We start from the raw sequence: 22,341 nt of genomic DNA, 5'->3' as shown, positions 1-22,341 counted from the left end.
TATGCACAGTATCAGCCCAACCTAGTCCCCAATAGTGCCTGTGGCATCTCAGGGAATGTGGAAGACTCTGCATTCTCTCACCACAGGCCCTCGGAGGGCCTGAGTCAGGCCAGATCTAGGCAGTGCTTGGGATGGTGGCGATGGCAGGCATAATCAGGGATTAGCCTGTTGCCACCAGCCCAGGCATTCCACCCTGTGCATAATGGGTCTCAGAGACATTATGAGAGTCATTCCATGCTGGAAGAGAAAGGAGCAAGTGATAGGCGGGCTGTCCTTAAATAAGAGCTGTAGCATGTAGCATGCTCAAGTCATGGCTATTCCAGCAAGATAGAAACACAGGTAGGGGATCCATAAAGCCTATTTAGATGAACATAGAAATTCAGGAGGAGCTAAGGAAGAGAAAATAAATGTTTAAAAATTGAAGGAAGGACAGACCTCTAAAGAAGAGGACTTTCAGGTTACTGAGCATTGTAGGGCAGCCATCATAGAGGCCAAAGCTGAGAGTGAGCTGAGAGTGGCCAGGAAAGCCCACTATAACAAGAAAAGCTTCTTCAGATATGTGAGGTGGCAAATGAGGCAATAAGCCTGCTGTTGGCTGAAGATGGAGAGAAAGTAGAAAGTCTAGGTCCCTATTTTGCCTCTGTGTTTTCCCAGAAGAAAGTGGACACATCCATGGATGGTAGTAGGCAAAGTATAGTATCTCGGTGGTGGGTTGACATGGACAGAGGGTTGTCAAGAGGCACCTGGCTGCATCGGATATGTTCAAATCCCCTGGGCCAGATGGTGTGCACCTCAGAGTGCTACAAGAACATCTGGGTTACAAAAATGAGAAGCATGCATACTGGATTGGAGATACACTTGTGAATAGCAGTATGCATGAACGAGACCTTGGATGTACTTGTGGACTGTAAGATAAATATGAGTAGACAGTGTGATGTGGAGGTAAAGAAGGCTAATGCAGTCTTGAGCTATATCAACAGAGGCATCATATCAAAATCACAAGATGTCATAGTCCCACTATATACCACACTTGGAGTACTGTGTGCAGTTCTGGCAGTCTCACTTCAAAAAGGATGTGGACAAAATGGAGAGTGTTCAGAGGAGAGCAGTGAGGATAATCTGGGCCTGGGGAGCAAGTCCTGTGGGAAAGGCTGAGGCGACCTGGGAATGCTGAGCCTGGAGGAGGTTGAGAGGGGACATGATTGTTTTCTTTAAGTATTGGAAAGGTTGTCACAGGCAGGGATCAGTTTCTGTTGGCAGCAGAGGGCAGGACCCACAATAATGGCTTTAAACTACATGTAGAACACTACTGGCTAGATATGGGAGTCACAGTCACAGTCAGAGAAGTTCAGCAGTGGAACTGGCTGCCTAAGGAGATAGTGAGCTCCCCCTCATTGGCAGTCTTCAAGCAGTGGCTGCACAGATATTTAACCAGGATGCTTTATGCTGATCCTGCACTGAACAGGGGATTGGACTAAATGGCCTGCCTGGCCCCTTCCAACTCTATGATTCTATGAAACTATCAAAAGTTAATTTGTGCTAGATCTTTAAGTTTATATTGCACTAGACAGTATGAAGGAGGGAAGTTCCATCAAAGCTAGAGTTGCCTGAGCTGCAGTTCCTGTTTTCTCTCTGCAACCTTGGTACTGTTTTTTTTGTCTTGTGGTTGCTGAAGCAAGACATAAGCATTCAAATTTGAGTACTCTGTTTACATTGTAATTGTATGCTTACTTGGCAACATTGTAAACATTCTTTATTTCCCCAGAAACTGTTGTTTGGTAAGCATGCCCAACATTTTCTATTAGAGATAGCCTCTACTTCCCTAAATGAAGTTACTGTATCCAGACACACCAAGGCTGGAGTAAGACTTTGGGGGACTGCTGATAGACAGGGATACTCTCAGACTGTGCTGCATCTTTCCAGTCCTCCAGGAACTCTAAAACTAGAGTTCCAGGTCTGGCTCCCACAGCTGTCTGTGTTTTACTCCCTGCATACACACCCGGAACTAGAAGTGTTTGTCTCTGCTTCCTGGACTGTCTACTTGTAAACCCTGTCCATCTACCTACTTATGCAAAGAACAGCTCTAAAAGTTATTAGATCTAGCCCTTGTTTTTCCATTTTTACTCCTAGACATTTTCTATAGGCTGATATCTGCCTTTAATTTGGACTACTCTGCTATTCTTATCTTGTGTTTCCCCCCCCCCCCACCCATTGGCAGTGCCTATGGCCTCTCCTCTTCTCACCCATTCAAATCATTCACATTTAGACTGAACTCTCCCTAGAAACTAAAATGACCAAACTGAGGCTATCATGCTTCTATCAGATTATGAGAAGACACAAGTCACTGGAAAAGACAATGCGGCTAGGGAAAATTGAAGGCAGCAAGAAAAGGCGAAGACTTATCATGAAATGGATGGACTTAATCAAGGGTCACCATAAGCTGGAAGCACCGTGATAATACTTATCACATGCATGGGCCTCCTGGGAGAATTCACTTTCTGAATTTCGTTGGGTGCTACTTCAATGTTCTGTTGCTTAAAAGGGTTAGACTCCATGGCACAGAAATGTGTAAAATAGAAGCAAGCTCGGAAACAGACTCCAGAATCCCAGTGACTTCCTGACATTTCTTTTCTCTAACTGACATTATTTGAGAACAAGTCTGAAAAATAGGATATGAAATTATTATTTTTATATACCCCACTTTTTGGCTGCCAGTATCACAAACATGCAATATGAGGTATATATGAGGGTTTATGCTGTATATGAGTGTGCAACATTTGCAGCTGCAGTTCACATTTCAGAGTATATTTCTTACAAGTTATGTTCTTGCTACAGCATGCTTGTCAAGTTGATTCCTTCTGTGCATTTTTAATTAAAGCCAATTGCAGAACCTTCATAAAATACACAATCAGTATTCTGATTATGGCAAAGAAATGTAAAGCCCTTTTTCTCTCTCTTCACAGGATGAAAGACGATTCACCATTACAGTAGCATCTGTTAGGGCCTCGCAGAGAAATAATAAGAGAGCTGTTTTATGGCATTAGCATTGCTTTTATTTTGTTCTGTTTCCTCCAGATATATTCTGCCACTCCCTGGCAGTTTAAATTCCAGCTTTTCCTACCCTTAGCTCTACATGACTCTTCTCTAGCCAAGACAAGAGGATGGCAGGCTGGGAAATCAGTTATTGCCATATGAGCATCGCTCTCCACTCCCATATTAATTTCAGCAACAAAAAAATCCTGATGGAAGAGATTGTGCTGGATTACATCTGTATGGAATTGCTATCTCATTGGTTTTGTTGAATAAAACTATAGAGGAAGTATTAGTCAATATTTTCCTCAAGGATCTGCTAATATATTATATATAGTTTAGGCCTCATAGCTGCATGGGTGGGGACTGGAAGACTGATACGGAACCTAATCCCCTCCATCATGATGTAGTGGTTAAGAGTAGTTAAGAGCCAACTTGGAGTAGTAGTTAAGATTGGTGGTTTCTAATCTGTTGAATCAGGTTTTATTCCCACTCCTCCACATGTAGCCAGCTGGGTGACCTTGGGCTAGTCAGAGTCCTGATAGTGTTTTTCTCACTTTCTCTCTCTCAGTCCCACTTACCACATAGGGTTTGTGGAAAGAGGAAAGGAAGTTGATTGTAAGCCACTTTGAGAGTCCTTCTGGTAGTGAGAAGTGAGGTATAAAAACTAATACTTCCTCTTCGACCTCTTCCAAACAATCCCTCTGAAGATGATTTCAAGAAGCCCCTGAACTAGCCATGAAGACTGACCAACTAAGAAGATTCCAGTCCCCCTCTCTGAGAAAGAGAACAACATCTGTCCCTCTTGATAAAACAGTAAGAAGGGTTGGGGTGGCCTGAGTCCATGATCAAAACTCCCAGATTGGCCCCTTGGCCCCGGACTGACAAGCGGAGAGGCCAATCAGAAGGCACTTCACACCTTCCGATTGGGCCCTTACCAGGACAGACCAGAGTTCCAGGGCAATCAGGAGACATGGCTTCCAGTCTGCTCCTGACCACCGCAGAGAGAGGAGGTCAGTAGGGCTGCCAAGGGGGATGAGAACAGAGGCTGTGCCAGCCCTTTACGCTCCAAGGCTGTCCTAACTGTCATGTCCAACTGCAAATTGCATCAGAATCCTGACAGAACTGGCAGGAGGCTGCAGAGTGCGCTCCCTCCCCCTCCCCCCCCTTCAGGCCTGCAGAGGCAGAGACAGGCAGACCAGCATCAGTCCTGTGAGTTTGGAAAGTGCATGAAGATTTAAATAAATATTTACAGCCTTTGGGTAGTAAACAACAGGGTACAAAAATCCGTTCTTCTTCTAAGGAGCAACCATGAAAGAAGCATGTGGGCACATAACATTTTATCAACAGTGAAAAAATGGAGAAGAAGGAACAGGGTGGACACCTGTGTACTGTGACTACCCCATGCATATTAGGGCAGAGGGGCATTTCGATGTCTGTGGCCTAATTTACACAAAAAGGGAAATGATGCACAACTGGGAGGAATTGGTTGCCATGTAATCTCCCCCTAAGAAGAGTCTCCAGTCTGATTTTCCCTTCACGTATCTGAAGACATGGCTCTGGAAAGCTCATCTGTAACCACTATGCCACAATTCCCAAAGGTCAGTTCTGTCCCACACTGAGATCTCCACACCCATGCCCTCATGTGTCACCATGCCACCCACAACCCCTCACACAACACACATATTCAACCCCATGCCCTTACAGACTGGACAACTCCTCCCCTTCCTCTTCCCACTGCCAAGCTCTAGCACCCATTGTATTCTTGGATACAACAGGCTTTGCCCCTAGTATTGTCATATTCTGACACCAGAACTGGAAATCCATGTTCTGTGATCCTTGCAATGGATCTACACTCCTATAACTTGCTCTCAGCAAGGCTACCATGGAGGCTGCTCTGGAAACTTCAACTGGGCCAGAATAGGGATGGGCGATTCAGTTCGGATAAGCTGAAACGCACCTGAATCAATGTTTATTTGGGTCCTTTTTTACTTATCCAAGCCAGTTGCCCATCCGTGCACTTAAAAAGGGTTAAATCAGCAGTAGTCAAATTGTGGTTCGGACATTTTAAAGCCTCCCCCCACTTTCTTGAGAAGGCGGGGGAGAGGCTGCCAAGCAGCTGATGTGTCTAGTCCTAAATGGCCTGGGATCTTTGTATCTACAGGCCACCTGCCTCCATATGGTCCCCACAGACTATTAAGATCAGATAGCCATAATCTACATAGGGTCCCTGGCCCCAAAGTAAAGCTGGTCTCAAGCAGGGCCAGGCCTTATCGGCTCTGGCCCCATCCTGGTGGAATGCTCTGCCCTGAGGGCCTGCAAGATAGAGCTGTTCCGCCAGACCTACGGTTGAGGCCAGGAAATAAGATCAATCAAATGCTGGCCTCCCTGCTTATCTGGAAACTCTATCTGGAAATCCATCTATCAAACAGGAAAAATCCCTCTGGATTTAAACTAATTGTAGATAAGCGGCTTTCTTTAAAAAATGAAACCTAATTAAAAATTGAAACCTAATCTGCTGGAATGGCTTGCCCACCTATTCTCCTTGCTTTCCTCAAACTATGCAGAGTTTTGAAGGTCTTCTGTGCACAAGCAGTAGAGCTGTGCTGTAATGAAATGGTACAGAAAGATGTTTGGATAAAGAGATAAGGACTGTGGACGATACTACTATATCCTGGCTGTTGCTTTTAGAAGGATGCTACTATGTAACTTCAGCACTGTGGGTTTGTTTTGTCTCTGTTTCAGATCTCTGCTTGTTTTCAAATTTCTGCAACCCAAATCTTATTGCACTGTTTTTTGGCTGCCCCATCCTGTTGATCGTATATCCCTAACCCTACCATGTAATCCAGTCCAACAGTCAGGCTACTAACCCAAAAGTCAGGCTACTAGTGCCATCATTGAAATTAATTCCTCTGTTCACCTGCACCATTAGCCTATCTACAAATCCCCAGAACAAAGAGAGAAGACACCCAAATTCCTTCCAAAGCTCCCTAAACAATCGTGCCTCATCTTCGGTTGTATGTGCAATGACAGTCACATGATCATTGAGTTCTGTTCATAGCAAGAAGGTGACTGGGGCTACATAGAGACTTATGAAGGTTGATCCCTCATGAACATGAGAGATATTACAGTCATTAGAATTCTGCAGCTGTAAGACAATACTCCTGCTACATGGTCAGTTCATCACCCTATGGCAAGGTCACTGGGATTAACTCCTGCATGTTGATTTGGGCAACAGACATGAGGGCTGCTTGTTTGTCAGACCCTGTATGCATTTCCCTTTGCCTTAATTTTTTTTGCCCTCTCCTGTTGAGCTGAAATTTCAGAGATTAACTGGAAGAGACCTTCTCCACTGACCTTGGAAGAGGGGAAAAACCATACATACGCACATGCACATAGTGGTAAAAATTAATAAGAGGTGTCTTATAAAAAAAACAATGGGAACTAATCTAATGGAAAATTGAAATCGTTTGTGGTTCAGTTTCAACCTGCGAAAGGAAGAGACACGCTCACTAAATCATTTGGAAGCATGGAAATTCGGCTCACTCTCTTGTGCAGGATGAGAGGTAAGTAAAATACCGTTTGCTCTTTCATTATCACTGGGAATCATCATAAGGCACAGATGAGCAGAGTAGAACAAGCTAGCTAGGATGTGCTAAGAGCAATGCTGAGACACTCTCATTGGTCTGAAAACCCAGTCACAGGATGGGAGATGTAAAGATGGCCTTACAATGCCTCTGTTCACTGTCCTTGACCATCATAATGCTCAAAATAAATGCTTTCCCATTTAGAACATTTTACTGTGAAAGCAAATATATTATTTTCATGGGGCAGAATTTTGCTCTGCTTTAGTTTGCATTAACAAACATTGTTCTGCATTCATTTAAAAGCACGGAACAAAGTTTGTGTCCTTTGGCACCTTTCAGACCATCCAAATTCTACTTAAGGTATACATTTTTGTGTGCATGCACATTTCTGCTTATACCTTGAAGAAAACTTAAAGGCACCACTGGAGTCAATCTTTGTTCTGCTGCTTCAGACCAGCACAGCCACCCATCTGAATTGAAAGACACAGGTGCTTTCTGTGCAATAGTATCAATGTGCATCTATGCTCAATTACGGGCTAAGAACCTAACAAAGCAAGTGGCCTTGCAAACCAGTTTGCAAACACAGCCTGGCCATTTATTTTCCAACCACAGAAATTTTGAATCAGTCACTTTGGGCCTATGTTAGGGATCACAGGACATAGTCAAGTAATGGTGAACGTTGGGATTTAAGGCAGAACCAATCTGGCAGCTGGAAATCATACATGGGTAGCAACATCTACAGTTAAAAGGATTAGATGGTACATGATGTAGAAGCCTTGACCTGAAGCCTTGGAGAGCCACTGATAGTGAAAGAATAAGGCTTTGATGCACTATAAAGAATCTTCATAAAACAACTGTTTTCTCCTTCTCTGAGACAGCGCAGGAGAGCTCTGCAAGCAGCCACTGTAGAAAGCTTCCCTGCACCTGGAACTATTCTTTCTCCCCAGGCACAAAAGGCACACAGGCCCCATTCTCCAGTTGAATGTTGCTGAAGCTCAGCAGCTGAGGAGGGATGGCAATGAGAACTCTTGTTTTGGAAACCCCATGATGGAGTTGCTATAAGTCAGTTGTGACTTGACATCTCATTTCAGCTTATCTTAGCCAGCAGAGCTTGGAAGGAATGAAGAAGGCCCTGGCGGGAGTTCTAAAAACCTCCACCCTTGCTGTTCCATATTCTTCCACACTGGGAAATGCAGGTCAAATAGGGCAGAGCTCCAATTCTGCTAGAATGCTAGCCCACGGGGGCACAATTGGGTTTTGTTTTGGGGTTTTGTTGGCATTTATTTGCTTTTAGATCAGGTGCTTTTGTGGCAGAAGAAGATAAATAAAAGTTCAACCCTTTGGTGGGGGGACTATTTTCCTCCTCCAGCTTATATTCATTAAAAACATTAAACATGATGTGAAACGTTTTTGTCGTGGAGTATTTTATTATATTTTTATTACATTATATATGACTTTTATCAGTGTTAACGTACAAGTGGTACAGAAATAAGGCTAGAAATATTGGCCAATGAATAATTACATTTGTTTTGGATTTTTCTTTGAAGCAGTTAGGCTACCTGTTATCTCTACCTATATGGGACGGATCCTGAATTTAGCCAACAAAGAGAGGGATGCTTCAAATGGAAGAATCTGCCCTGTGATGGGCCTGTGTTTATGGAGCTTTCTTATCCCATTTCCACCTGATAATTTGCTCAGTCTGCTTGACTCTTTACCTAGTGCATCATCTAAACTAGTGGTAGTCAACCTGTGGTCCTCCAGATGTCCATGGACTACAATTCCCATGAGCCCCTGCCAGTGTTTGATGGCAGGAGCTCATGGGAATTGTAGTCCATGAACTGTGCCCACCATGTATTTTCCCAGTCTCTGCCTTTTAAAGGACCTGTGTGTTCTGTGTAGAGTGGCAGAGATTAATTTCCTGTTTATTTGAGGTTGTTGTTAGGTGTGAACTCGTGTCCGACCCATCGCGCCCCCATGGACAATGATCCTCCAGGCCTTCCTGTCCTCTACCATTCCCCGGAGTCCATTTAAGTTTGCACCAACTGCTTCAGTGACTCCATCCAGCCACCTCATTCTCTGTCGTCCCCTTCTTCTTTTGCCCTTGAATAAAAACACTTATTATTTCTTGTTTCTCTCAGAATGCAGAAGAGCAACTTGATATCAGTTCCTCCCAGCACCATCTAAGCCTCTGGGGAAATGTGGAGTAAAAATGTAAAGATAAATAAATAATCCCACAAAGTTTAAAGCACATCTCACTCAAGAGGAAGCCAAAATGCTGTAACAGCATGGCTTGAAACACCCAATCTGAATAAGAATTCTACAGAGCTTGGAAGTTTGCAAGCTGCTATGTGATACTTTGGTTGATTGCAATAAAAACTATAGAAAGAGAAGGCAGCACAGTATAGCCCAATCTCACAAGATCTCAAAACTAAGCGAGGTTGGTGTTTAGAAGGGAGACCACCAAGGAAGACTCTGCAGAGGAAGGCAACTGGCCACCAATTGGCTTGAAAGCCCCTGGCTAGAGTTGCCATAAGTCAATTGCAACTTTATAGCACACAGAAGCATAGTAAAAGCTAAGGTTTTGCCTCTGAATTTGCTTTTGAACCAACACGGCTGCCCAGAACATCTGCCCAAACCTGAGTTCCTGGGGTCCCAATTCCTTCAAGTACCTTTTCCTGAACTGTCTAGGCCTCGCTTTTCTGCAAAGAGACTCTGTATGGTAGTGTGGGGTACAATTTAAATGCCCCAATTATGTGCACCAGGTAATCCTGGCCACATTAATACTCTCCTATGCAGCTTCAAGGGAGAAGAGCCATTTGAGGTTTATATCCCAGGTTAAAGTAGAAGATTCCCTAAACAGAGTCTGTAAACCCCCCCCCCCATTTCATGCAGCATCTCCCTCTGTAAAGAGGTCCAAGAACACAAGGTGATCAGATTCACATGTATGCAGAACATTATTTTAAAAGAAGATCCCCTTTATGATCTTTTTAATGGTTAGTAATATATATTTAGCTACCAAATGGGCCTTTTTCAAGACAAGAAGTGGGATAAAAATAAAGACTAACTGAAAACACCTTCATCACTGTGTGTAAGGGGGTTGTCGAGTGGTGCCCACTGATTTCTTTTACATTGTTTCTGCATTCACTGTGCTGAAATAAGACCTTTCCCAAAGGCAATTAACTCCTAATGCTGTGCAGAACCATTAAATGTTAACTACTAATTTTATTTAATTGTTATGAATTTTATTGTTCAATACCGGACATATTGCTCACCGCCCAAAGACGGCAATTGCTGAGAGGGGTGGTATAAAATCAAATAAACAAATAAGAAATAAATAAGACGCATGTGGTGCATTTGGTCCCCTAATATGTTCCCCATGTGCCCAGTTGGGGAAGACAACTGCTTCAAATGTTTACAATTCCATTCCCTGGTTTATTGTGCCGATGCATTTGTGCCAGTGGTTGCACGTGAAGCCTCAAGGTTAGAATCCCTGCGGGAACTAAAGCAATTTGGCATGGAAGGGTGGTTATTATTATGAAATTTAGAATGTGAAGGAAACAAAGGAAGGAGGCTGGCTATTTCAGCCTAGTTTAACTGCAGTTCGAGGTTTTCTTTTTCCCTCCTTCTTGGAGACTGCGCCACGGAATTACGTTTTGTGACATAATGGTGCCCTCTAGTGCTTTTATTAAGCATGGTAACTTTTGAGTAAACTATACATGAACGAATCATGAGCATAAAGCTCCGATGAACCAAACTGTACTAAGTTGAGCAAGCAGCCCTTCAAGCGGTACAGAGCTATTCTCCCATAAGTCATCACCCATGCTACAAAGCTCAAAACCTGGCAGGTTTAGCCCACAGGTGTTCTACAAAGACAGGAGGCTTTAAATTTGGACATTGGGAGCCTGGCCAAGTCATGAGAACAGCTGCCCAATATGTAAGACAAATGGGCCAGTGGTTCATTCTACAGCCTTGGAATCAGGCTGTAGCTTAAGACCGAACAGATCAAACAAGGCGAGAGGAAGCGGTCTTACATGAGTGATGGGAATGCTGTGAAGCGCACCAGCCAAGAGATGTTTTGGCTATGTCTGTTCAGCATGGAGTGCGTGTATCAGAATTGGTACTGCTGGTTTTGGCCTAGTCAAGCCTCGCTTTGATGGGGGCAATGGAGAAGGAGATAAACTTATCTCTAGAGAAATCCACTCCATGGTTTCGAGTGGCAGCTATGGATAAGGAGAATGGTCAGAGATGCTGTTCCCTTATTAAAAGCTAAGCAGGCCTAAACCTGGTTGGTACCTGAACTAGAATTTGCCTCAGTGTCAAAAGAGATGTGACAGTCTGTAATGTTATCTACACTTGTTACCTTTATCTCAACCCAACAACCAATCTTGATACACTTGTGAGCCACTTTAACAATCTAGAGTTATGGTATACTGTAGCCAAAATTGAGGCACATCATTTTGAATCAAGATTGTCAAAACTATCTTGGGAAATTCCTGAAGATTTGACGTCAGAGCCTGGGAGGACAGTGTTTGGGAAGTGGTGGAAGCTCAACAGGCATGTGATGCCATAGAGTCAACCCTCTCAAGCTGCCATTTCCTTCTGGGGAACTGATCTCTGTAGTCTGCAGATAAGATGCAGATAAGCTGTAATTCCAGGAGAAACCCAGGCTCCACCTGGAAGCTGGAAACCCTAGTCTGAATTTGCATTCTCTTGAGTAAAGCATACAATGTTTTCAGAGTGGCCTTACTGTTGGCAGAGTTTGAATATGCAGAGAGACTAAACTACCAGGCTGCTTGAAGAGTAAAATAGTTTTTGTCCAGAAGGGAAATATATATAGAAAGAGAGAGTCTGGCTAACTGTTGTCTGCAGTCAATCTTCTGTTCAATAACTGTTCTAGGGGCAAGCAGGGGGAAGCATGCTAAAAATCCAGGAAGTCTCCTCTTGAGCCAATCAGGACACTGGAGGAGATAATTTGAAAATCATCAGGAAGTCCTTGTCCTAACTATGCTAAATAGACATCTCCTCCAATGCCCCCTGCAGCATACCCTTTATATTCTGCTCAATTATGCACACTGCAGATCTTGCATATGCCAACACTTACAAGGAGTAGAGGGTATTGTGACTACTGAGTATCCAGAATTCTCCATGTCTCTTCTCTAGAAAATTCTTTTTAAATCCTCCGCCTCTTATTTTGACTCAGACTAACCACCTGTCCCTCCTTCTGCATATTGTGGTAGAGTCATTAATGGTAGAACATCTGCTTTGCATCAGGGAAGTCCCAGATTCATTCCTTGTCACCTTCAGTTAAAAAGATCAGTTGACAGAAACCATCTCTACCTGAGTCAATGGAAAGCCACTGCCAGTCAGAACTCACAGTACTGACCTTGGTAGCCTGATTACAGCTTCATGCTTATATGTATACAGTAATCCCTCAATTATTATTAATTCTTTCCAAGCATAATTTTGGACCATTTTGCTGCTTAATTGAAAAATCTCCCAAATACCTCATCTAATCATAATTCCTAGAGACCAATCAGTGGTGACAATCTTGCAAAGACTCAAATGAACTCTGAAAGGCAAATTTTGAGACAAACACTTTGTTTACACAATAAAGATACCTCCCACAGTCATGATACTCCTACAATCTAAATGCCCTTTCATCATTTTTGTTATCAAGAAGAGCTCCAAGTCTGAATGAGCAATGATAGGCAAACACCTCTCTGCCCAGTTTGGCTACCGTTGCAAACATCACTGAAGAATACATGGGGAGGGGGATCTCTGGAACCTTCAAGATCACCCTTTTCCTAGCTCTCTAAGCCACACTTTTTCAACTAAAATTGATTTTAAGCACATGCAGAATCTTATTTTACATTCTGATCACTTTGTGGTGAAGTGATGATTGATTTGCAGTGTAATCAAGGATTGAAACTATGCAAATTGGTGACCTAAACAAGGTAATTATAAATGTCTGCAGCATCAATGCCATGATCCATAGCATTAAAGGAAAGAGGCAGTAGCTTGACCCCACATTGGGTCCAAGGAATCCCCAGTCATTCAGGATACAGTAACCCTACATGTCAAGAAACCCCAGGGTTTCACAAAATAAGACCCTGGTTGAGAAAGCCTGGTCTTTCTAGAGGACAACACATGGAAAGTTAGCATCAGTGGGATAAAATTAATTTAATATCTAAATTTCCTCCAGGTTGTACCCATTACAGGATCACTAACAAGGCACTGCACTGTTACTCCACCACATCAGTGGATCCTTTCCCTTTATTTCTACAAATATCTCCCTTTCCCTGAAAAATGGCCAGAAATATGCCTACAAAGCCAAGAAAAGATATATGTGGGCATCAGGACATTTGTTCTTTGTCAAATGGATGTAGGACATTCTCTACATGACAAGAGACAATGTTGTTATCTGAAAAACATCCTTTATAGGAAATGTATTTTCCTCATACTGTAAACTTTCTTTTGGCAGAGTCTGCAAGATGGGAACATATTTCCTGCCTCTTTCCTTAAGGGTTCTCTAGGAAATCACTTCATTGTTCAAAAAAAGGAAACATCTATGTTATTCTTATATCTATCCCCAAATTTATCTAAGACCTACCTCACAGACCTCAACTGCAGACAAAGTCATATCAAGAGTTTCCCGTACTATACCTCCTTTTGTTCTCCAGCTGTATAGAAATCCCTTTAAACCCTTTTCAATTAGGATATCTTTAAATACTGCCACATATTTGGGACAATTATCTGAGGGGATATGCTGTGTTCACAGAAGAAAGGGGTATCCATAAATGTTCATGGGGACTCTGTGTTTGGATCTCAAGCAATGAGACAACAGAGCCCCAAAGTTGTTGAAGTAGAGTCTAACCATGCATTTGTGTAAGTGTCTTTGCACTGCCCAAAGCAATGAGGACTGATCCAGTCAAATTCAAGTTTTTTTTTCTCTCAAATCGATATTGTGCAGAAAGGCCTCAAGCCAGAATGAATAACCACCATTAATCAATTTGCTTTTAGTTTTGCCTGTCAGTATCTATGGCAACTTTGGTGAACCCTGCCTCATTTCCAAGCGGGCAGATTTTGTGCAGAGGGAGGTGACTGCTAAATATGGTGTTATGGTCTTCACCAATATCAAAGATCCTGTTTTGGTGCACAGTGCTGTCACTTACTTTTCAGATCTAGGTTTCTTGCTCCTGCTGTGCTCTGCGTGGTGATTTTTGTGTCAATCTTCACTGTATGGAGGTTATTGGTGTCCCGTGATATCATCACGTTGTGCCACTGGTTGTCATTCAGAGGCTTATTGGAACTTCCTTTGATCAAGTTGGCACCATTGCCCAGGTCAAAGACATAGTGTAAATACCTAAAAACAAGGACCAAAAGGAGCAAAAAACAAAGAAGCTGGATGAAAATGTCACCTATTCATTCAATTTCTTTTTTACTTTATTTAGATATGTATTTACATCTGTTTTGTTCCTATATTAGTTTTCCTCTCACAGGAACTTTCCCAAGCAAAAACCACTGACATGAAAAAGCATGCCAGGGGGCGGGGGATGGACTGAATCTTCTCCCTTCCTCTCTTTGTGGTAAGTGAGGAAAATAAAGCCTGTTTCCTTTGCTTCTTTCCCAGCATCTAATTACTGATAGGAAGGCTGGACTGGAAGAGAAGTACTTTGAGGAATGGAATGCAGCAAGGTGACCAGAGAGAGGGTCCCTTCATCGTATGGCTCTTTAATAAAGAAAAATACTAGGCAGGTTGCCTCCCCACCAAATCCTACTTTATACCTATACAAAAAAGATTCAAATTTCTCCCTAGAACTGAATATTCAGATAATCTTCATGTAATGTATTGACCCTCGGGGGGGGGGGGGGGGTATATAAATATATAATAAATAAATAAACTGTCAATCAAAGACTTCCACTCTCATGTGTATCTGCAACAACAAGCAGTTTCTGCAACAGTGACCTAGGATAATATTCTACCCAAAAACCCAAACATGTCAATGGCCTATTATGCACAGCCGCTGAAACGGTGGCATGGAGAATGAGGAGGAAGAAGCGAAGCAAACCGATTATGCACAGGATGGAACACAATGGCGGCAAAACCCAGAGTATCCGATTATGCACGCAGATACTCCGGAGCCGCTTCTGGTTGCGCCCTGGTCCCAGGAAGCTCCACTTTCTTCCGCATCTCACTAATGAGGCTTTTTCGGCGGCATAAGTTGACTCTGCACCCGGTTGCCGCCTGCAGCGTGCATAATTGGTGATGTTAGCCACTGCCATTCTACCCCGAATGCAGACTTTCCACTCCGTGCATAATGGGCGAATAGGAGACATATTCCAAAAGAGACAGAACTTCTGTATCTTGAGGACATGCCTACCCGACAGTCTACGATAGCTTAACTGCCATAGGTTAGTTCAAGATCCCCAAAGAAACCTGGAGGCACTATGAATTCTCCCTTCAAAGTTCCTAAGCTTCCCTGAGGAGAAGAGTCAAGGGCAAAGTCTCCTAAACAAATTTGCACCACAGATTATGCCCTACCCTTTTTCTCCATTAATCCCAAAACAGATTGGGAGAAGCTGCACTTGGGAGGCTTGTTAAGAGTTTTTCAAGGAAAAGTTCAGCTCCAACAAGAAAATTCACTTCAGACAGCAGATTCCAAAGAAGGCATCAATTTCCTGGTCCAAGTCTCAATATGCTATTTTAAAATAGTGCTTTGTTTTTTTCAACCCAGAGAAAGGGAATACTGTATTTTATTGTTGCTTTACATTGTTGAACTACCTCACTTTAACAGAGCCAGTTTGGTGTAGTGGTTAGGAGTGCGGACTTCTAATCTGGCATGCCGGGTTCGATTCTGCGCTCCCCCACATGCAACCAGCTGGGTGACCTTGGGCTAGCCACGACACTGATAAAACTGTTCTGACAGAGCAGCAATATCAGGGCTCTCTCAGCCTCACCCACCACACAGGGTGTCTGTTGTGGGGAGAGGAATGGGAAGGCGACTGTAAGCCGCTTTGAGCCTCCTTCGGGTAGGGAAAAGCGGCATATAAGAACCAACTCTTCTTCTTCTAACAAACCTTTCATGTACTCTAATTTCTGTGCAAGGTCAACTGGAAACTGATACATGACCATTGACTGGAATGTTTGGAAAGGAAAACCAATGTTCCTTCTCCCTCATTGCCTCAAAGACATTCTTGCTATTAAGTGTTCTCTGTTACACCTCCCAGATCATTAAACTAGGACCTCAGTATACCAGACATGTCTAAAGTATCCTTACCTGTTGGCTTTCAACAACCAGAGAGAGATGTCACTTCCTCAGCTCATACAGTTTACTATTCATTCCCCCAATCTGCAAACCCAACTCTCTGCTTTGATGGTATTTGAGCAGCATACATACCCTTTCACTAACTCAACCACGATAAAGTCGTTCCCATCCCCACTGTTGTAGAGTATTAACCCATCGAATGATGTTGTTTTGAACTGGAAAAACAGGTGCATAGAGGTGTAGGCTTGCAACGTGGCAAGAGCGACATAGCTGGCTTTCGTCTTAAAGGTGACCGGATCAGCTATGATGTTCCTGAAGCCAAACCGAGCATTTAGTTCACAGTAATCAATGTCCCCATTTTTACACAAGTCAATGTATGCCATGCCATTAAAAGTGAGGCTTTGTAGATGGCCAATGAAGTTGGAAGGGACCGAGGACAAATAACGGCGTTCTGTTATGATTCCCGTCTCTATGTTATGAAATTCCAGTCTTGTGTGATCCCCAGCCATTTGACCTTAAAAAGAAAATAAGTTTGGGGGAAGTTAATGCTGGAGACAAGAACTTAAAACTGGTTCAAATACTCACTTATACAAGTTTGTTCAACCCTTCTGCGTGTACTGCATGAATTTTCATGTAAGATGACAGTGAAAATTCCAGGAAAGGAGCCAATGATATTAACAGGGCATGTGGATCCACAGTAATTTATTTATTTGGAACATTCAGGTAGCACTTTTATAGTGAAATTATGCTCCAACTTACAAAAACTTAAAACACAACAAATAATAATGCATGATAAAAGGCAGCATGACAATAAACCAAGACACAGAACTATCACATAGAAGACAGGAATAAAAATCAGAAACCCATAGTTTAAGGGAAATCTCAGTGAACTAAAAAAAGCACCACAACTTCTTAAAATTGTAAGGTACAACACATGAATAACCACCTAATCCCCTATTTGTCAGTTGATATCTTCCTCTCAAGCCCTGCTTACATCAGGGGCAAGATGGATGTAAAGACATGGCATTTTCTGTGGTGGTAACTTTGGAAAACTGTCCTCTTTGAGGTTCACTAGATGCCTACTGTACTTTATTAGGTGCCACACTAAACAAGCTTTTTTACAGAGATAATTTTGGGAGATTTTAAATGGAATATTCTGTTTTGCAGAAAGCATGTGTCTAATAACTTTTGCGTTAATGACTTGTTTTTTCCTCCTACTGTAAGCCTTCTCAATCAGTACTCCGAAAAGGCAGTATATAAATATTCTGAATAAAAGTCCTTAAAGGACTTTAAATGTCCATCGAAGGCTTTAATCCATTTTGTAAAGAAAAAAGAGTTGGCAAAGAATTAAGCATGATGCCCCCTGTACAACTGATTTTTTAAAGAAGCTTAAATTCATGTAACTTTGCCTGTATGCTGGTTTTCTTCTTGATATTTCTGCTCTGAGCAGTTGTGCAAATGAGGAAATGCTGAACTCTCTTGGTGGTGTTTTGGCAATTATATTTAAGTGCACTCTTGGTAGTAAGTATAGAAAAAAAAATTCAGGTGTTATTCTAGCACTTTTTGTCCAATAAATTCTGAACCTGCTTTTCATTACAAAAAACAACAACAGTGTTATTCTATGAACTTTATAATAGCACTAAGGCTAACAAGCACTAGTTTTGTGGAAATACTTGTTAGTGATGAAAAGACCCTCCCCTTTTAGAAATCAAGGGTGGGCACTGTGAAAAGAGGTGAACGTGTTTTCCCTTTCAGAGTGAAAAAAAGGCTAACTGAGGAAGCATTCCCTTCATTCTCAGTTGGCTTTGTGACCTCTCTATCTAGCCAAATCTGATTGGCTATGCAGAACAGCTCCTTACTAGATGGCTGTGATCACTATTCTTAGTAAGAAGATTCAGGGTTTTTTTAATGGCTCTGACACAGAAACTAATCAGGGAATAGAGAATGAAATGATTACATGTGAATGGGAGATGATGGAAACGCTTCCCCTTGCAAAGTACTACAGTCACCTTGAAGGGCAAATATTTGGTGCTGAACTACTCTATACTTTGAATTGAACTAAGGGTGAATATATATATTCATCCTCAAGAAAGCTTTTTAAATTATGTACAATACACAGACTGTTTCTGCACTAGGCATATCATTCAGGTTTCCATTTTTCAAGGAGCGAGTTTTGTGCTCATTTCCACACTGAAATTTGCCCTTTCAGATGCAAACTCGAATTGCTCCCTCACTTGCCCCATGGCAAAGGAATCCAATTACCACTTTTTGAAGCAGGGTCTAATGGGGTCTATTTGGGGGCTGTTCAGTGTGGAAATGTGTGCATTCGGTTTTTTGCAGTGCCTGCGATTATGAATCCCTTTCCTTGTTGCCATCCAAGGACAAGGTAGTGATTTCAGTGACCCATCTTGGTCCACCAGGCTTGGGCTTCAGTTAATTCATATTGTAAACAGGCCTGTGCACAGTTTTGGTGACATCATCATGGCACTGCTGCAGAAGGAAGAATGCTATTAAGTTGTATCATATAACCTCTGTTAGCACAAATCACATATGCAGGCCTTTGTTTGAAAATTCAATTCAATATGTCCAGATTACTTACAGTCAGGATCTGAAGGTGTTCATCCTTAGTGACTTGAAAGCCACAAACCAGAAAACAGGGGAAACATCATTATGCAGACATTATCTTTCATTGACTGAGACAGAGGTTTGTGGTCTCTAATTGTTTAGTTTCTCTGACTCTGGGCCTCTTTATTATTAGTTCAGCCAATAGGAACCACAATAGCCCTTATGATCATAGCAGCTTAGTCAATGGTAGAAAAAAGGCCCTTTTGGTCCGCCAGCCACTCTCGGATGTGCAGGCAGGTTGACCAATCATTGTCTTTATTATACCCATCACAAAAATCACTTTGTTGCAGTATGGATTGCATGAAGGTAAGAGAAGGCAAGATTCACAATTATTATTACCTGTCATGGCTTGTTGGTCATCCACCATTAACTTTAAGCTTTTTCCTCTCCGAACCACACGTACTGTGTGCCACTCATTGTCATTGAGGTTATAGCCAGCAAAAAGGGTTTCTGGACCTTTGCCTGTAGGGTATGCCAAACAGTTATTATGGAATCTTTAACTCAGTCAACATGTGAACCTCACAGAGAGAGAGAAAGAGAGAAAGAAATAGAGAGAGAAACAGAAGAGAGAAACTGGCTGGAACAAACATTTAATATAAAGAAATATATATACTGAAAGACACAACAAGCTGAAAGAATATCAAAGGATATGCAAGCTTTAAATTATGTTTGTTACCTTACAATATTCATGGAATATATTTTAAAATTGGTAAAGTTGGCAAACTGGCTTTTCATAAATGGGCACAGTCAATACAGAAGAAGAGTTATACATTTCAAAGGCTTGTATAGGCTGTACCTGTTTGGACAAAGGTGCTAAACTGGTACTAAGAAATTAACTCTATTCTAGAGATGAATATTCATAGTCCCTCTCCCCCAATAGTTAAAGGTGGTGTCTGACAGACACACATAATTTTTGTGGTGTGTTCATGCAGTCATTCTGCTTCATTAATAAAAGATGCTTCATTAAAACCATATTAGCTATTTAATGAAATCTTATCACTGTCCTTTTAATACACTTCAGTCATAACATCTGAATAGAGAGGATCATAGGAGGCTTGTGAATGGGTCATAAATCTCTCTATATAGTTCTGACCTCTAGATAAGGGGAACCACTCTGCTGTCTATGTGGCTAAAAGGCTAGTGACATGCCAAGCTCAAAGCAAAGCACCAGGGCACTATTGTGCAGAAATTGGAGACTCTCTGGTCTTTCTATTGGACATACCACATCCAAGTTCATGTGCACACTATAGCTTTGTTCCTACATTAGAGGGGATGCATATACACCCTACAGATGTATATATATTTATATACTTTTTGCCTTTTTTATTTAAATTTTGGCTTCACTATTGATACTGAGAAATCAACGATGTATGCATACATCTATTTGTAGGAAAGAGCCAACATGCATTCACTTAAAAAATAAAACTAGGGAAGAATGTTTGAATTAATGTTGGGTTTAAACCACATATTCAGTTGTACGTATGTTGAATGCAGCATTAATTCCTTTTCAGTTATATTTTACCATGCATATGTCGAAAAGGTGCTTGACTCAACCATGCTGATTCCATGCAGCACACTGTCTTCACACATGTGTTAAAATGAGAAGGGTTACAAAATCACTCAGTGTGTATATGCTGAAAATTCAAGTGTACACTTCTCTCAGATGGTTCATGCATTCACTGTAAGTAAAGCCTATGCTTACCAAGAATAGAAATGCAGGACACTATATATTTGTTTACTCAAATTTTATATCACTTTTCAGTTTGGACCAGGACAACAAAAGCATTGAGAGGGAGCATAAAGACTAGAAAGCATGCTGGGCAAGGGCGTGAAGAAGGGAGGATGCTGGGCTGCCCTCCTCCTTCCTTTCTCCACTACTTGCTTGCCACTCAACCACAGCAGCCTATTATGGATGGGAGTGTCACCATCAGGACACTACTGGTGAGTGGTATGTCAGAAGAGCCAGAAGGAAAGCTGAAAAGTAGATTGCCCAAGGTAGATTGCCCAAGCTAGTATCACATGTCTTGTTTCGTTTGACTAGACCTGCATCTTCTGAGCAGATACAATGCTGAAAGGTGAGAGGAATGCCAGAGCTGAACATTAATTTGGGGCCGCTGGATTTGTTCCTAGCTGCTGCATTGCACATTAAATTGTCATTTTAGACTCATACTTTCTCTATTAGCTGTTAATTCACTCTAATGCAGCTGAACTCTTAACCCTGTATCCAGGAATGATTGCACTGGATTATTTCAGAAATGAATGTATGTCTTTCCTTTGTGCTTCAAAATGAACTTGTGCGTTCTTATGGGGGACCATTTAGGAGCTATAGGAATCAACTGTAAACCCAGTCAGATTTTATCATTTGATGTATATCATGGCATCTGAGCAAATAATCTCAGATTAAGCTAAAAATGGGGGACTATGAATATTGATGTTGCAATGTATTAAAATACACGTTCTGACACTTAAAGGACATTCTACAACATTAAGTGAAGACCAAGTATAAAACATGGAAATTCATATTTTCTCTTTTATATTTGCATGTGTTCTTCACATGACTGTGTAAACCACCAGCACTTATAACACTCTTTTAGAGAAGACTAATCTTCTTTGTAGCAACACATGCCCTTGATCCAGCCCATAAAAACATCAAGTTCAGGAGCCTATTAGACTATGGTGTGATCCTTATTGGATTCCGTAAAATAATGTCTCTGTGATAATGATTTGGTCATTTAGTTTTATTGCAGCTGTCTGGTAATGTACACTTTTGTGATTAATGGGCCAGATATAATGGGTACACTAGAATAACTGCACGGTTGCCCAAACAAATGGTACATTTGTACTCGCCTATTCATTTACATAGCTTTCAATGTATTTATTAGCATAACATTGCCAGGCCTTGTGATAGCAATGTTGAATTGCTAAAATAGCTGTGGCTTCCTCCCTTGCCTTTACAAACACAACTATTTTCAGCAGATTTCTCCCTAAAATTATTTCTTTGTTATGTGAATGGATATTAGACTTTGTGTCGTTGAAGAATCTCTTTCTGCATTTACTTGTTTGTTGAGGAACCACTGCATTTTTCCACCTGCAAATACTAGAGGATTATGAAGAGTGTCCTGTGGCATCAACATAATTCATGCAGGTTGCAGAATGAGCATCATAGGCACTCCATATGAATTGAGAGTATGCCCTGGAACACCCAACATTCCACTGAAGTTGCATGTTGCAAGATGGTATCAACAGCACTGACAATTTGCCTTTTCAAGAAACTTGTCCATCATTATTTACCAGTTTGGCAAGCTTCTCAATAACTAGGATATCCAGCTCAACAGCTTTAAATTCAAATCTAACATAAGCCTTAACCATAGACCTGTTAAAAGTCAGATCTAGATATTACCTTAACCTCATGGGAAGGTTCTCCAATGTAGTAATGTTACAAACTTGATTGTAAAGATTAGTGAACCATACCATGCTGTTTCTGACACTTGAATATAGAATATCAATACCAGCACTTGATGATCCTATAGGTGATCCTTGTAAAGTAGAGTACAGATGGGCTCTGACTTTGGACTCCACTGGTATTTCTATAAAATCCTCAACTGAGACACAAGCAAGACCATACCAGTTAATTAGCATTGACGGTAAGACTGCCTACAAGTGATATGCTCATGTCAGAGTGCATCAGGTTATTATAAGCAAAGCAAAACATAAAGCCATAGGGTTGCCATAGCTGCGAAGAACAATGATGGTAAGTGAGGTCAAGGACAAAGAAATAATAGAAGACTAAAGATGGCAACCAGTAAAAATAAAATGGTACCAAAGAGATTCCA

At 41.7% G+C, this 22,341-nt stretch overlaps 1 protein-coding gene across 38 annotated transcripts in view; it reads right to left on the bottom strand.

The window, feature by feature from the left end:
- The window catches only part of NRXN1 (neurexin 1), a 1,166,434-nt gene that overhangs the window by 567,325 nt on the left and 576,768 nt on the right, over positions 1 to 22,341 (bottom strand). For all 38 annotated transcript variants that reach the window (XM_077334531.1, XM_077334465.1, XM_077334492.1 and 35 more), the window contains 3 exons: positions 18,848 to 18,970; positions 16,016 to 16,397; positions 13,790 to 13,980 (listed from right to left, as the gene is read on the bottom strand). In XM_077334531.1, coding sequence (XP_077190646.1) covers positions 13,790 to 13,980; positions 16,016 to 16,397; positions 18,848 to 18,970 — 696 coding nt within the window. The remainder of the gene's footprint in view (positions 1 to 13,789; positions 13,981 to 16,015; positions 16,398 to 18,847; positions 18,971 to 22,341) is intronic.

The sequence above is a fragment of the Paroedura picta genome, chromosome 1 (assembly GCF_049243985.1).
Source record: "Paroedura picta isolate Pp20150507F chromosome 1, Ppicta_v3.0, whole genome shotgun sequence".
Taxonomy (NCBI): Eukaryota; Metazoa; Chordata; class Lepidosauria; order Squamata; family Gekkonidae; genus Paroedura; species Paroedura picta.
The sequence above is the reverse complement of the archived record's forward strand: the minus strand, read 5'-3'. Positions and strand labels throughout refer to the sequence as shown.